General features: G+C 24.5%; 2 protein-coding genes across 3 annotated transcripts in view; one reads left to right on the top strand and one right to left on the bottom strand.

Moving 5' to 3' along the window:
• LOC101492971 (uncharacterized) overlaps positions 1-14444 on the top strand; it is a 61217-nt gene that overhangs the window by 30396 nt on the left and 16377 nt on the right. The window lies entirely within an intron of this gene.
• Positions 5493-14444, bottom strand: part of LOC101495325 (putative pentatricopeptide repeat-containing protein At1g03510) — a 15953-nt gene continuing 7001 nt past the window's right edge. Inside the window, exon 4 of the mRNA XM_027331007.2 lies at positions 5493-5912. Coding sequence (XP_027186808.2) covers positions 5493-5912 — 420 coding nt within the window. The remainder of the gene's footprint in view (positions 5913-14444) is intronic.

Genomic DNA, 14444 nt, shown 5'->3' with positions numbered 1-14444 from the left:
TTCACACAATAGATTGTCCAATCGATTGTGTTAGTCAAGGGTCATGTTATTTTTGAAATTTCATTTTAAGCAATCGATTTGCCAATCGATTTCCTAATGCCCTGTGACTTCCCAATCGATTTGTCAGTCGATTAGTTTCAATCAGTTTTCATTTTGTGATATTTACAATCGATTTGTCAATCGATTAACCTGTAAACCAGGTTGCCACTGACTTGTACAATTTTCATTTCTAATATAGTCAGTCGATTGCCCAATCGATTATGCAATCACAAACATTTACTTTTCCTTACACCTTTGTTATGAAATCGATTTCCCAATCGATTTACTCAGTGAATAATCAACTTTTGTTGATTTCTTGTGTTCCAAGCAATTTGTTCCAAGTGTGTAGGATTGGATTGGTGTTCCTGAAATCTTGCTCAATTGAAATGTTAGATTTATCATATGATGTATGAACATTGTATGTTTGTTACCTACGAACCATATTGTTAACCATCTCCATTGCAAACCATCTTCATCTTTGTTACTATCCCTACGAACATTATTACGTACTCTTTTCATTGCGAACCCTACTCTGTCCTACGAACCATTCGTATTTCTGCGCATTCTCGTTGTTCCTTCTTAAACGAAACCGTAACCCTGCATATTTCTTCGCACTCTTCAGGTATTGTATTCATTTATTCATTTATTTCTTACATATATATATATATATATATATATATATATATAATGTGTTTGTTAATACTAATAATCACATTTATTTGATAGTAGTTTACAAGTTTTCCGAGCTCAAATGGGTATTACAATGTCGAAGCAAAAGTCAAATAAATCACATAAATTCTAATAAAGGTTTAAAATATATGCCTTTAAAATTTCATTAACAATCAATGCACAAATATTTATTGACTTATATGTTTTATTTTATAGTGCCCTCGTCAAACTAACAACATAGACTGCGGATCCTATATATTGCGATTCATGAAGGAGATTGTTGATATAATCCCAGAAAGAGATCTAACTGAAATAAATGAATGCACCTATTACAGCGCTTTTTTTAAAAAGCGCTGTAAAACTAGTACAACAAGCAGCGCGTTTTTAGAAGGGATTTACAACATTTATTTTATTTTAAAGAGCACTGTTGTATCATTTTACAACGCTGGATTCTATAACGTTTTTTTTTTTTTTTGAAAAAACGCTGTAAATAACTTAAAAAAAACGCTGTAAAATACCATTTTTTTGGTATACTAGTATATCTTAAAGATGCATTGTCTCAAAACAGAACACAGACTAATCTTGGGCAATTCAACTTTAGCCAACACCAATTTTACATTACAATTACCTTAATGAAAGTCATCATATCACACTTAACATAGACATATGCATTCCGAAAACCACTCCAACGCTGGCATCAAAACAGGTTATTCAACACCAAAAATTACATCTCTTTCAATCATGCTACTCTCTCAATTATGATAAAAGCACATTTTTTTTTCTTATTATACTTTTAATAGGTATAATTGACAAAATCATAATTAATATTATATTGATTTTTTAAAATCAACGAATAAATAGAAATGAAATATTTATGCGACGACTAAAAAAGAATGAAGGAAATACATGTTAATCGTGTCAGACCAATGGTCCACATATTAATATACATTTGTTTTAGAAAAAAGTAATATAAAATGAATGAGTTTTTTTACTTGTTCAATTAAGTTCGCATTAAAAATGAAGTCGGGCTGAGCCCGACTAGTTACAACTTAAAAAATGAAAGAAAAAAAAAATTATGAAAAAATTTTGGTTGGACAAGTTACAACTTAAGAAAGAAAATTTATAAAAAAAATTAAAAAATTAAAAAATTAATATGATAAAATTTGGATCGAATCAAATAATTACATTTTTCTTTTTGCTGCTTTTGGTTTGATTTGAAAAAATGCTCTTTTTTGGATGGTTGTAAATAACAAAAGAACATGTCTAAAATTAAGAAAGAAAATAATATAAAAAAACAAGAAAATGTATTCTACTAAAAAGCCAAAAATGACATAGCATTGTTGGAATCCTTTCGCCACCGGTCAAGATAAAGACGATTCGTCTAACACCTTTTTTGGTTCAGCTCCTTCTACGACTGGAAATCAAAATTGATTGTGACTATGTTATTCTGCTCCGAAGACCTAACGTGACCAAATTTTATATGATTTTATATGTTATAATTTTATTTTATTGTCTCTATTACATAGGTCAGTAACCGACAATCTTTTGAGTTATAATTTTGTTTGAATTTTTATTAAGTAAAAAAAAATCCAAAGAAAAATTAGATCAGATATTTGACTCGCACAACCTATATCTGACATGTTAGTCTTGATAAATCATAGTTTAATAATAAAAAAAAAGATCAGATCAATTTTTAAGTATTTATGTTTGTCAAACCAGAGCGGGTCAGACCGACCCATTTAACACCTCTACTCTCAAGCTAGCAAAAATAAAATAACCTGCCACCAAAAAAATCAATATAGTTACCGATTTTGCTCAAATTTTATGATATTCATTTGCATTCAAATCCTATAGACGTATTGAAGCCTAGACAAAATATTCCAAGCAATAATTCTGTAGATGTTAAATGAATTACAGTAACATCTTGATCATTAGATGTAATAAGATATAAGATATGTAGTTTCTTCACATTATTAGAGGGTGGGGTTGCCATGATTTCAAAAAGATGACACTAAGTGATGAGTGTAATTTGATTAGCGGTGATTAGATTACATTTATTGACAATTTTTTTTATTAATGTACGTAATGTGTAAAGAGAATGGGGATTTGATTAAATAGCATAAAATATTTTTTCTTTTCCATTCGTATACATTCAACCAAACATACTCGTAATACTTCTATAAAATACGCATATAAATAAAGTAGTTAAAGTCCATCTTGTCAAAAGTAGATAAAATTGACATGCAAGTAAATATAAATCAATTTTAATACAGACCAAGTTGTTTGATAGACACAAATGTTAATAATATTTTTATATTGAATTATTTTATATTAAATCAACATTAATTAAGATATTATCAAATCCATAAAAATAAAAATTATAAATTATTACACTTTATTATTATAGATCATTATTAAATTTTTTAATAATTTTAAGTATTAATTCATGGTAGAACTCCCTTAAATTACATGGAATGTCTCACTTAGATACATGTAAGGCAAGATAAATTTTATTCTATTATCTCATTGTGACTATTATTAAATAAATTACGCATTATATATAACCATGTGTCTTGAATCCAGTCACAAGTTAAATAATAATAACAGATATGATATGTGGAGACCTTTATGGTATTTTTTTTTAAATAACTCCTTTTTAAAAAAAAAAATGCTAAATAACCTCCATTTGAAAAAAAAATATATCAAAATATCTTCTTTTTATTTTAAGTTATAAATCGCCATTTCTTAAGAAAGCCCAAGTTCTAAATGGCGACTTTCTACATGATTTTTAAAAATTAAAAATTATTTTTTTTTTATTTTTTAATCGAATAACATAATATGTTAATTATATATATATATATATATATATATATATATATATTACTTTTGTTATTTCAATAAAAATTGAATTTTTTAAAAAAAAAAACCTTTAGAAAATCGGCATTTCGAACTTGAATTTCCTAAAATTTTATCGTAATTTAAAATTTCTATTTATCTATTTTTATAAATTATATTAATTATATATATATATATTACTTTTATTATTTCAATAAAAATTGAATTAATTTTTTTTTAAAAAAAAAACCTTTGAAAAATGCCCATTTAGAACTTGGATTTATTAAAAAAAATTGAATTTTATTTTATTTAAAAACTATGTGCAAAGTCGCCATTTGAAATTTAAACTTTCTTAAAGAAATCGCTATTTTAAATGGCGACTTATAGCTAAAAATAAAAAGAGGATATTTTGATATATTTTTTAAAAAATAAGATAATTTGGTGTTTTAAAAAAAAAAATAGAGTTATTTGAATAAAAAACTCGACCTTTATTTCAACTTACACCCAAATGACACCTACTTATTGCCTACTGACACTACTCTTTTTGTGAGTCAAGAAAAATTAATGGATATAAAAAATAAAAAATAAAAAATAAACGCATTAAAAAGAAAAGGAAAAAGAATGAAAAGAAACAACACATGTATTGCGGTATTGCCTACATATGACACAATTCCTTTTGCAAATAAATGTATTTTGTCTGGTAAACACAATAACCATTTCAATGGGGTAAATCCAATTCGAGATTTTTGAGCTTGTGTCACCTTTATATTAACTTTTGCAATTATCTTGTCTTACATGCATGGCTAACATGTACTAATTAGGCTTGCAGAAAGCAACTCTAGTTAAAAATTAAATATGTAAGTTGTCATATGCATTTTCTAATAGGTGAAATGATTCACAATTAAGATTAACTAAAGGTAATAACATTTCAATAAAATTATAGCGTAATTTTAGAGAGTTAATTAAGGTGGATATTGGTTCGAATAGGTCTAAAAAAAAATAACTCAAGTTTCATATTAAGGAGAGATAGGCGAGTGGTTGTATTCACAAACACCTAATAATATTTACTAATAAATTTAAAATAAAATCAATTACGGTGGTCGGATGTCACAAATCAACCTATTATAGACTAATATTTAAAATATAGATTTAATAGTATAAATAGATGACAAAATTAATGAAGAGTTAAAGCAAATGTGACGATTCCTTTTACTATTTTTTAATTATAATTCCTAATATTTGAATTAAAATTTAATATCTAACTACTTATAAGTTGAGTGATCCACCTTATTTTGATTTTTGAGTTTTATTATCACTACAACATTTTGGATTTACAAAAATACATCTTTTTCTAATGATAAAAAACCATTCTTGTAAATCACAATAGTCAAACAATTTTATATTTTGTTTAGGTAACATATTAAACTTTATAATATTTTATACAATAGTTAGTAATTGTCTTTGGAAAGTACAATTACCATGATTTTGTAGTGATTTCTTTTAACTAAAATTGTGAACTATTCTCATTTCTTTTAATTATGTTTTCAAAATACAAAAATCACACAATTGTTCGTATTTATAAAAGTTAAATAAGATTATGTAAAATGAAATGTACATTTCTAATTCAAACACTCAATTATGAGTTCCATGTCAAATTATTCGATAGGAAATAAATAAAACATGCAAATAAATTTGAAATTAAACTTTAATTAATTTATTTGTAGAAAACATAACAGCTATCACGCATAAACAATAAAATCACAAAAGAAAGACATTCAATTTTCATTAAATTAAAAGCTATACATATCTTGATAAACAAAATTTTGAACATCCCTTTTAGATTTAAAAGGGTGGTATGTCAAAGTGACAACATAAATCAACAAAAGTATTAATATTAACTAATTAGTAACTCATTTATAAGAACTCTTTGTAAGACAACATCATCAAGATCACCATTTAAGTAATGTCTTTTCGTGCCTCTGGTGATCAGGAATACCAGAAAAGAATGGAATTCCAGTTGCCTCAATCCAATCACCACCATGGAAGAACTTGGATGGTGCAAACCAATTTGCATTGAGGTTCCAAATACCTGCCCAATTTACACGCTTAATGATAACATTAAATGCAATTTTAATAAGTTCTTTTGGATCAGTGACATTGTCAGCCTCTGCCTCTGGCTCTGCTATAAGGGTTTCCTCACATTCCTTCTTGTAATCAGTGGGATGACAAATTGTTTGAGTGGAAGCAACATGGTTTTTTCTAGTGTCTTCTATTTCATTATCATAACCATTTTGATTGCGATTTGTGCCAATAGTGACAGCAACAACCATAACAAGGTAGATACGCCAATTATGGCAATTCTTCTTCCCCTGTTAGTAACGTTCTCAGCCATAAAATTAGTGAATTAAGGTATTCCTTTTCTGTAAGTATATTATAAAATTAGTTGAAATTAATGAACAACAATCAAAATTGATGTGAAGAAGGCAAACGAGGTTGTAGAAACAATTGGAATCCTAAGAGCGCGTTTGATTTTTTTTATTTTATTTTTTTATTTTTTTGTTTTTGTTTACATTGATAAGAATAATGTGTTCCCGTGTGTTAGTTTGGTTAAAAGATAGATATATTTCCTAAAACAAACACGGCACATGGAAACAACACAATATATATAATTTTGTATAACTATCTTTTTATTTGTTTATCTATTTTTAATACATACTTAATTATATCTCATCGATCACCATTTTAGTGTATAATTTCATCCATACGTTTCTTTTTAATTACTCTTTTAAATTATTTACACATATCAATAAATCAATAAATATTTTTATTTTTAATTTTTATAAAGTTACCTTTTCTTTTTCTATTATAGTCTTAATGATTTATAATCTCAATTCACAAATGTGTCTATCTATAATTAATAGTTAGAGATGACTTTGACAACACAATAATTAATATAATTTAAATTTTAAATATGAGAAGTAATTACGAACAATAAATTTTTTTTAAAATGTTACTTTAAAAAGAACAAATAAAGTAGGTTGGAAAACTTTTCTACATATATAAATAGGAGGTAAGATCTTATTGGAGGTTGTCTAAAAAAATCTTACCAGAGTCTTTTACAAAACTATTTTACACCAAATATATCAATTAAATTCAATAACTTTTGCAGAGTTTATAAAAATAATTTAATTAACAAAAAAAAATATGACTCTATATAAATTACATATATTAACGATTAAATAATACTCGTGGTCCCTTAAATTAATTTCAGTACATTTTAGTTTTTTATTTTTTTATTTGGTCATTTATTTTAATTTTAAGTGACAATTTGATTTTTTATGTTTTAAAATGTTAATTTCTTTTTTATACTGCAAAAAAGTTCATCAAAAATTTCAAACAAAACCCATAAAATTAATTATCATCCTCAATATAATGCAATTTTATCAAATTCATAACTTAAATATTTAAATAAACTCATATTTTCATCTCTAACAACATCAAATAAAGAATGAAAATATGAATTTATTTATAAGATTTAAGTTACGAATTTGATAAAATTTGTATTATATTAAAGAATATAATTAATTTTATGGATTTTGTTTGAAAATTTTGATGAATTTTTTTAACTTTTGTAAAAAAAAATGATAGTATTGTTGATATTTTAAAACATAAAAGATTAAATTGTCCTTTAAAATTAAAATAAATAATTAAATTAAAAAAAACTAAAATATTAACTAAAATTAAATTAAAAGATCACAAATGTTATTTAACTTATATTAACTAATGAGATTTCATGTCATACTGCAGCTAAAATAATGAGATTTCATGTCATACTGCAGCTAAAATAATCAAGTGATACGACAAAATTGTTATTTTTTATTATAAGACATAAGTAGTTTTCGACCACAAATCTTATCTTTAAGTCTTTATATAAATAAAAGGTTATATAGTTATATATTATTAGTAGACTTAAATGCACACAACAAGTTGAGAAAAACATGATTTAATCAGATAAAAATGTTACTATGTATATTATTAGTATTATACTAACCAAGTGCGTACCCAACTTTAGGTAATGAAAAATCTATTGATAGTACTTGTGTTCGAATTCCTGTGAAATTATTCTTTAATTTTATCTTTTTACCGTCAAACGAACTTTATAAAGAGAGGGTTAAGACAAAATAAATGGTTTTTAGACTGAAAATTCGTACAACAAGTTGAAAATACATAAATATATTTTAATTTTTTCTAAAAATTTAAATGGTTAAATTAAATTATAAGTTGACGATGTTTTAAGTGTGTGTTTAATTGATTATGTGATAATTAAAATTGATTCAATAAAATTAATTTTGATAAAACATAACTTCGACGTAACATAATTTATGTTTAGATACTTTAATCAAAAAATCCAATATTTAATATCTTTTTTATTTTATTTTTATTTTAAGAGAATAAGATTGGTTTGTGGTTGGAGTAGGGAGTGAAGTAATAAAAAAAGTCTACAATTTTATCTCCACCATACTAAATCATACTAATAAAATATTAACAATACTAAATTTTACTAACATTTTTTATGTTTGACAAAAAAATTATTACTAACATTGGTTGTTTCAAAAATAGAATCATTAAATATAATTATATATCATTAGTAAATATGACACATCATAAAAAAATAACCCAAACTTAATTGTAGGAAAAGATTTGGAAACTTGTTATAAATGGGGTAAAATGCATGATTTAAAAATAGAGGTGTAAAAATGCATGTAAGTCTAAAATACATCTAATATCTAATAATGAGATACCTCAATTTTTCCATGTCATACTATTTATTTTGAAATGCATATAAAAAAGTTGAATGATATGGAAAAATTGTTGATTTTTATTAGATACAATATAAAACTTGTTGACTATCTATTCTTTTTCCATTGAGTCCCCTTATATATAAGGTGATGACTAATTATGATTTACATTATTTTGAAACAAGTCACCACCATGGACATCCACTCATATTTGATTTTATATCACTTAATTAGCTATCTAATTTGTCTTATTAATTAATTTGATCAATAATCAATTTGATCTTCTAATTAATTAACAAATGGCTATTACAATTAAAATAAGATATATACCCGCACAATGATGTGACCAACACAAGAGTAAAGTCTCTTTTAGGTTTCAAAAAAAAGAATTATTTAAAAGAGATGAAAAATCTTCAAACTAAATAGTTTATGAAATATTAATTTTGTTATAAATGTACTCTTAATTATGTTTTGAGACTTTTATCCATGGTAAAGTGTAATATTTTAAGGATGCCACGATTTATTTATTTATTTATTTATTTATTTATTTATTTATTTATTTATTTATGTGTTTTACAATTTAAAGAACACACATTAAAATATGTGTAATCAATAAATTTTTGATTTATTTGTGTAAGATCTATAATTTTTAAGCACAATTGCTTATGTGGTCCCTTAACTTAATTTTAGATAACACTTCAGTCTTTTATTTTTTATTTTCCAGATTTAGTCTTTTATTTAATTTTATTACAAAAATTCTAAAATATAAAGAATGAAAATATGAGTTTATTTGAAAATTTGAGTTATAAATTTGATGAATTTGGTATTATATTGAAGATGATAATTAATTTTATGAATTTTGTTTGAAAACTTTAATAATTTTGTGTAAAAAAACGAATAACATTGTTAACATTTTAACACATAAAAGATCAATTTGTTTACTTAAAATTTAATAAAGGATCAAATCAAAAAAATAAAATAAAATAAATAACTAAAATATTATCTGAAATTAAGTTAAAGGAACGCAATAACAATTATGCCCCATTTTTATTTATTTCAGATTTAAAGAGTCTCAATTTTTTATTAAAAAATTATTGATTTTTAAAGATCACTTTAGATATCTAAACTTGTAAGACCAACCTTGAACGATGACAATATAATATAATAAAAATAAAATATTTTAACCGTCTCTCACTTGATTATTATTTCATAATAATTATATCAGTAATACTTCCTCGGATCCTATTTTTAAGAGAATTTTTTATTCTATTTATGAGAAAAATTTACATCTAACGTTTATTTATTGTTTATATTTTACTCTCATTTACTGTTTCTTCTATGATAATTAACATCGCGCTTTTGTTTACTAAATTTTTAGACTTGTATAAGGACTGAAGTTTGTAATATTATTAAATTTTTAGACTTGTATAATCACTAGTTTTCTTGATAACCGATGAAAATAAGAAAAAAAGTACAATAACTTAATTAATAAGATTAAGATTAGTTTGATTTTGTCAAATATTGAAGATAATTTATTGATTTGAGCTTAACACATTGCTAGTAGTTGTCCATCTGGATCAGCTTTGTTTATTTTTCATTTTTAATTAATTAAAAAATATATTATATTATATTATATTATATTATATTATATTATATTATATTATATTATATTATATTATATTATATTATATTAGTAACATCACAATATAATAAATCATTTTAAAGAAATAATTATTTTGTTGACTATTCATTTGAAAAATTTTATAATTAATTTAAAATAATTAATTTTTATTTTTATTTTTATTAAGAATATAAAGTGTACTTAGACAAAACCAAACTATATATTAAAAACTTACTAAATAAAACTATATAAAATTTTATAATTAAGTTCAACTTCTTTATTTATAATTTTAATACCTATATGTTAAGTATAAATTTATATGTCTAAATGTATTATATTTTATCTATATTTTTAAAATTATCACAATTCCTAAACAATATAAAATTTCTTATAAATAAGCTATGCCAAAGGATAACAAATAAAATAAGAAAAATCAATTTTACTTTCCAACTTGCTCGAGTTAGGTATTATTGTACATATATCTTCAACACCAATTAAACTCTATATGAGAACAAAAAAATGATAAAAGTAACAAATTCTATAACAGATTTAAATTCAAATTCAAATTGGTGTGGAGATAAGAATGATAGAAGGAACACTTCAGGTTATGTGTTCAATTTTTTGAAATCTCCAATAGCATGGAGCTCAAAGAAGTAGTCAGTGATAGCATTTTCTTCACGTGAGACTGAATATATTGTTGGCCACTATGCAGCTTGCCAAGCACTATGGTTGGAAATATTGACAATAGAATTGAAGCTAGATGTATGCAGGCCAATTCCATTGATGATTGACAATATTTCGGCAATAAATCTAGCAAAGAATTATATGTCTCATAGAAGAAGCAAACACATTGAAACAAAGTTTCATTTCTTTAGAAATCAAGTTGGAATAAGAAGTTGAAGGTCATTTATTGTCAAATTGAAGTTTAGTGGCTGATATAACGACCAAAGCCTTGAGGACAAGTAGATTTGAAGAGTTAAGAAGATTGTTAAGTGTAAAATCACTTAGAAAACTTGAATTAAGGAAAAGTGTTGGAAACCAAAGATAATATTGGTTAAAGTGTTAGAAAACGGAAAACGCTCTTGATATTAAAAATTAGGTTAAATTACATATGTGGTCCCTTAACTTAATTTCAGGTAACGTTTTAGTCCTTTATTTTTTTTTTCTTCCCGATTTAGTCCTTTATTCATAACAATATCAAATAAAGTATGAAAATATGAGTTTATTTGAAGATTTGTGTAACGAATTTGATGAAATTTGTATTATATTGAAGAATATAATTAATTTTATGATTTTTGATTGAAATTTTTTTTTGAATTTTTGTATTAAAAAGGATAACATTGTTGAAATTTTAAAACATAAAATATCAAATTGTCACTTAAAATTAAAATAAAGGACCAAGTCGGGAAAAAAAAGATAAATGACTAAAACGTTACCTGAAATTAAGTTAAAGGACCACAGATATAATTTAGCCTAAAAATGATGTAACTCAAGTTTAACATTGATTGTAGGTGATCACTAATTAATTAGCCACTTGTTTAATTAATTAATCAGCTAGATGTTAATTAACCACTTGTTTAATTAATAACTCAAATAGATGTTAGTTTAAAAAAAATGTAATCAAAACTATCAATAAATAGCATAACTATTTCAGTAAAATTAAAAGACATTCAGATCAATTTTTTATTTATTTACTTCCATTGTAAGAAATAATTTAAACACTATACGAATAGTCAAACTCTAATAGCTTACTTTTTTTTCTCTTGTAGCCTGTAGGAATAACGACCAAACTCACAAGCGACCCATTAATTATAAAGAAATGAATGATCTCACATCTTTCCAACATACTTAATGTTATATGAGCAGTAGTAGCTTAGTTTTTATCACAAGCTTTTTGCGACAATTGAATTAACAATTAATATACTCTCTCCTCGTTTGATTCCTTTTCATCGTAAGCTCCCTTTTTTTAGTGTACGTTGAATGATACTAAGTGTCTGTTTGTTTGTGCGTTGGCAGCATGTGACTAATTTATTTGTTTAATTTATTAAACGCAAACATATTTTTGAGGCTAAATTACATTTGTGGTCCTTTAACTTAATCTCAGGTAACATTTTAGTTTTTTATCTTTTTTTTTCTTCTCGATTTAGTCCTTTATTCCTAACAATATCAAATAAAGTATGAAAATATGAGTTTATTTGAAGATTTGCGTTACGAATTTGATGAAATTTGTATTATATTGAAGAATATAATTAATTTTATGAGTTTTGATTGAATTTTTTTTTTGAATTTTTGTATAAAAAAGGATAACATTGTTGAAATTTTAAAACATAAAATATCAAATTGTCACTTAAAATTAAAATAAAGGACCAAGTCGGAAGAAAAAAAAAAGATAAAGGACTAAAGCGTTACCTGAGATTAAGTTAAAGGACCACAAATGTAATTTAGCCTATTTTTGATCTCGAGAATCCGAATCCAAATTATGATTGGAAATATTATTTATAAGATTCTATTAACTTTCGATTAACTTTTGAACTTATAAAGTTTTTTTTTTTCCTACGAACTGAAATATAATAATACTCTATCAGTTTTATAATAATACTTGCATTTGTAAGAAAAAATATTTTAAATTATTATTATTTTTAATTTTCAAAACAACTTTTAATTTATTTATTAATTTTACTATCTAATTAATATTATATGTATCACTTTAAATTTATTATTTCTCAATTTTATATTTATGATAATTCAAATCGATCAATAATTTATAAAGTTTGGTAAAATTATTCTTTTCTATTTTCTATTTATCATATTCTTTCAATATGTGTAAAATGGTCAACATGTCTCAAGTGACTTATTTTTATGATATCTTATTGATAAAATTATAAAATATCACTATTTAAATAGTTTAACTATTTAATCTTAAATTTTTAGTAATTTATCTATAACTTCAAAATAAATATTAAATTGTTAAATTAAAGTCAATTAGAACATGTGACTATAGTCATAGTCGAAAATTTAGAATGATCAAAGTTCGAAGGAATATTTTAGAGAATTAAAAATAAAATTTGATATATTTAAAAGGATTAAAAACATATTTAATTTTAATAATAATGATAATAATAATAATAACTTATTGAAAAATGAATCATCAATGCGATTCTCGCATTTACTTTATCATTACTTGTTTTTATATAAACAAAATTAAATAAAAAAAAATTAATATATTTAATTTAAAATTTAAATTAAATACATCTTCATTTTGTTTATAAATAAAAACTAAAGACGTATCTTACTAATGATCTATAAATATTTATTACATCAATCATTATATCCTAAATTTTCATTCACTCATATAATATCTTATTTTCACACTATCTCACTATTTCTATCATATGATGTTCAACATATCGTATTACTGTTTTGTTTTTTGTCCACAACTAATCAAATTATTTTCCTATTTACTATATAAACACTTGAGCTATAGTGATGGCAATGCATTCATAAAACTAGGGATGGACAAAAAAACCAAAAACTGAATTGATTTATAGAACTGAACCGAATCAAACCATTTTTAAACTAAACCGATTCAAAAAAATTAAAAATTAAACTTTATTTTAAAATCAGTTTTTTTAACTGAACTGATTTTAAAGAAAATAGGTGCCTTGTAACCAAATTTAGTTTTAATTCTACCAAAACCTCAAAATCTCAAAACCCTAAAATCAGAATCAAAACCCTAAAATTGAAATGAAGCTTATGGCCGCCGCCGTTCGTCGTCGCCGCCGCCGTTCGTCGTCGCCGCCGCCGCAAATAGAAAGGTCATCTCTTCTCTCTTCGTTCATCGCCCTCTGTCTTCTCTATTCGCACAACGATCGCACAACAATCGTCTTCTCTCTTCGCACAACGATCGCACTTTGTTTTTCTCTCTTTGTGAGTCATCTCTTCTCTCTTCGCTTTCGCTGTTTCACCATTTTGGTTCATCATTATTTTGGTTGATGATTTTGCTTGTCTGATAACCTTTTGAGTGAGTTCATGCTTTTCATGTGTATTTTATTTCTACCATGATTACTACTTTTGATTGTTTTTTCTGGTATTATTTCATTGATTATTTGTTCTTCTATGCTGATTTTTTCAAACATCGTGGCTATTTTTTGAAGGAAGAAAAGGTTTTGTTTGTCAAAATTTTGTGAATTTTTGGAGGTGTGTGAGATTGCTTTTCATGTGGATCTTGCACTGTAGATTTAAAATTGTGAGACTCGTGACTTGCTTTCGCTCTTCTTGTTTCATCCTTTTTATGGTTATTAAGCCTAAATAACCATCACATTGTATTAAATATATATGGTTATTAAGCCTAGATAAATATCTGAAACCTCACTGTTTTAACCAAGAACAATTCAAATAGGATGTAGCATATAAATGTATAATATATGATAATTGATACCAAACTAAGGACCTTTGTTTTGAAAAAGTCCATAGTCAAATCT

This window comes from Cicer arietinum, chromosome 6 (assembly GCF_000331145.2).
Source record: "Cicer arietinum cultivar CDC Frontier isolate Library 1 chromosome 6, Cicar.CDCFrontier_v2.0, whole genome shotgun sequence".
NCBI lineage: Eukaryota > Viridiplantae > Streptophyta > Magnoliopsida > Fabales > Fabaceae > Cicer > Cicer arietinum.
This window is presented reverse-complemented; position numbering and strand designations above follow the sequence as displayed.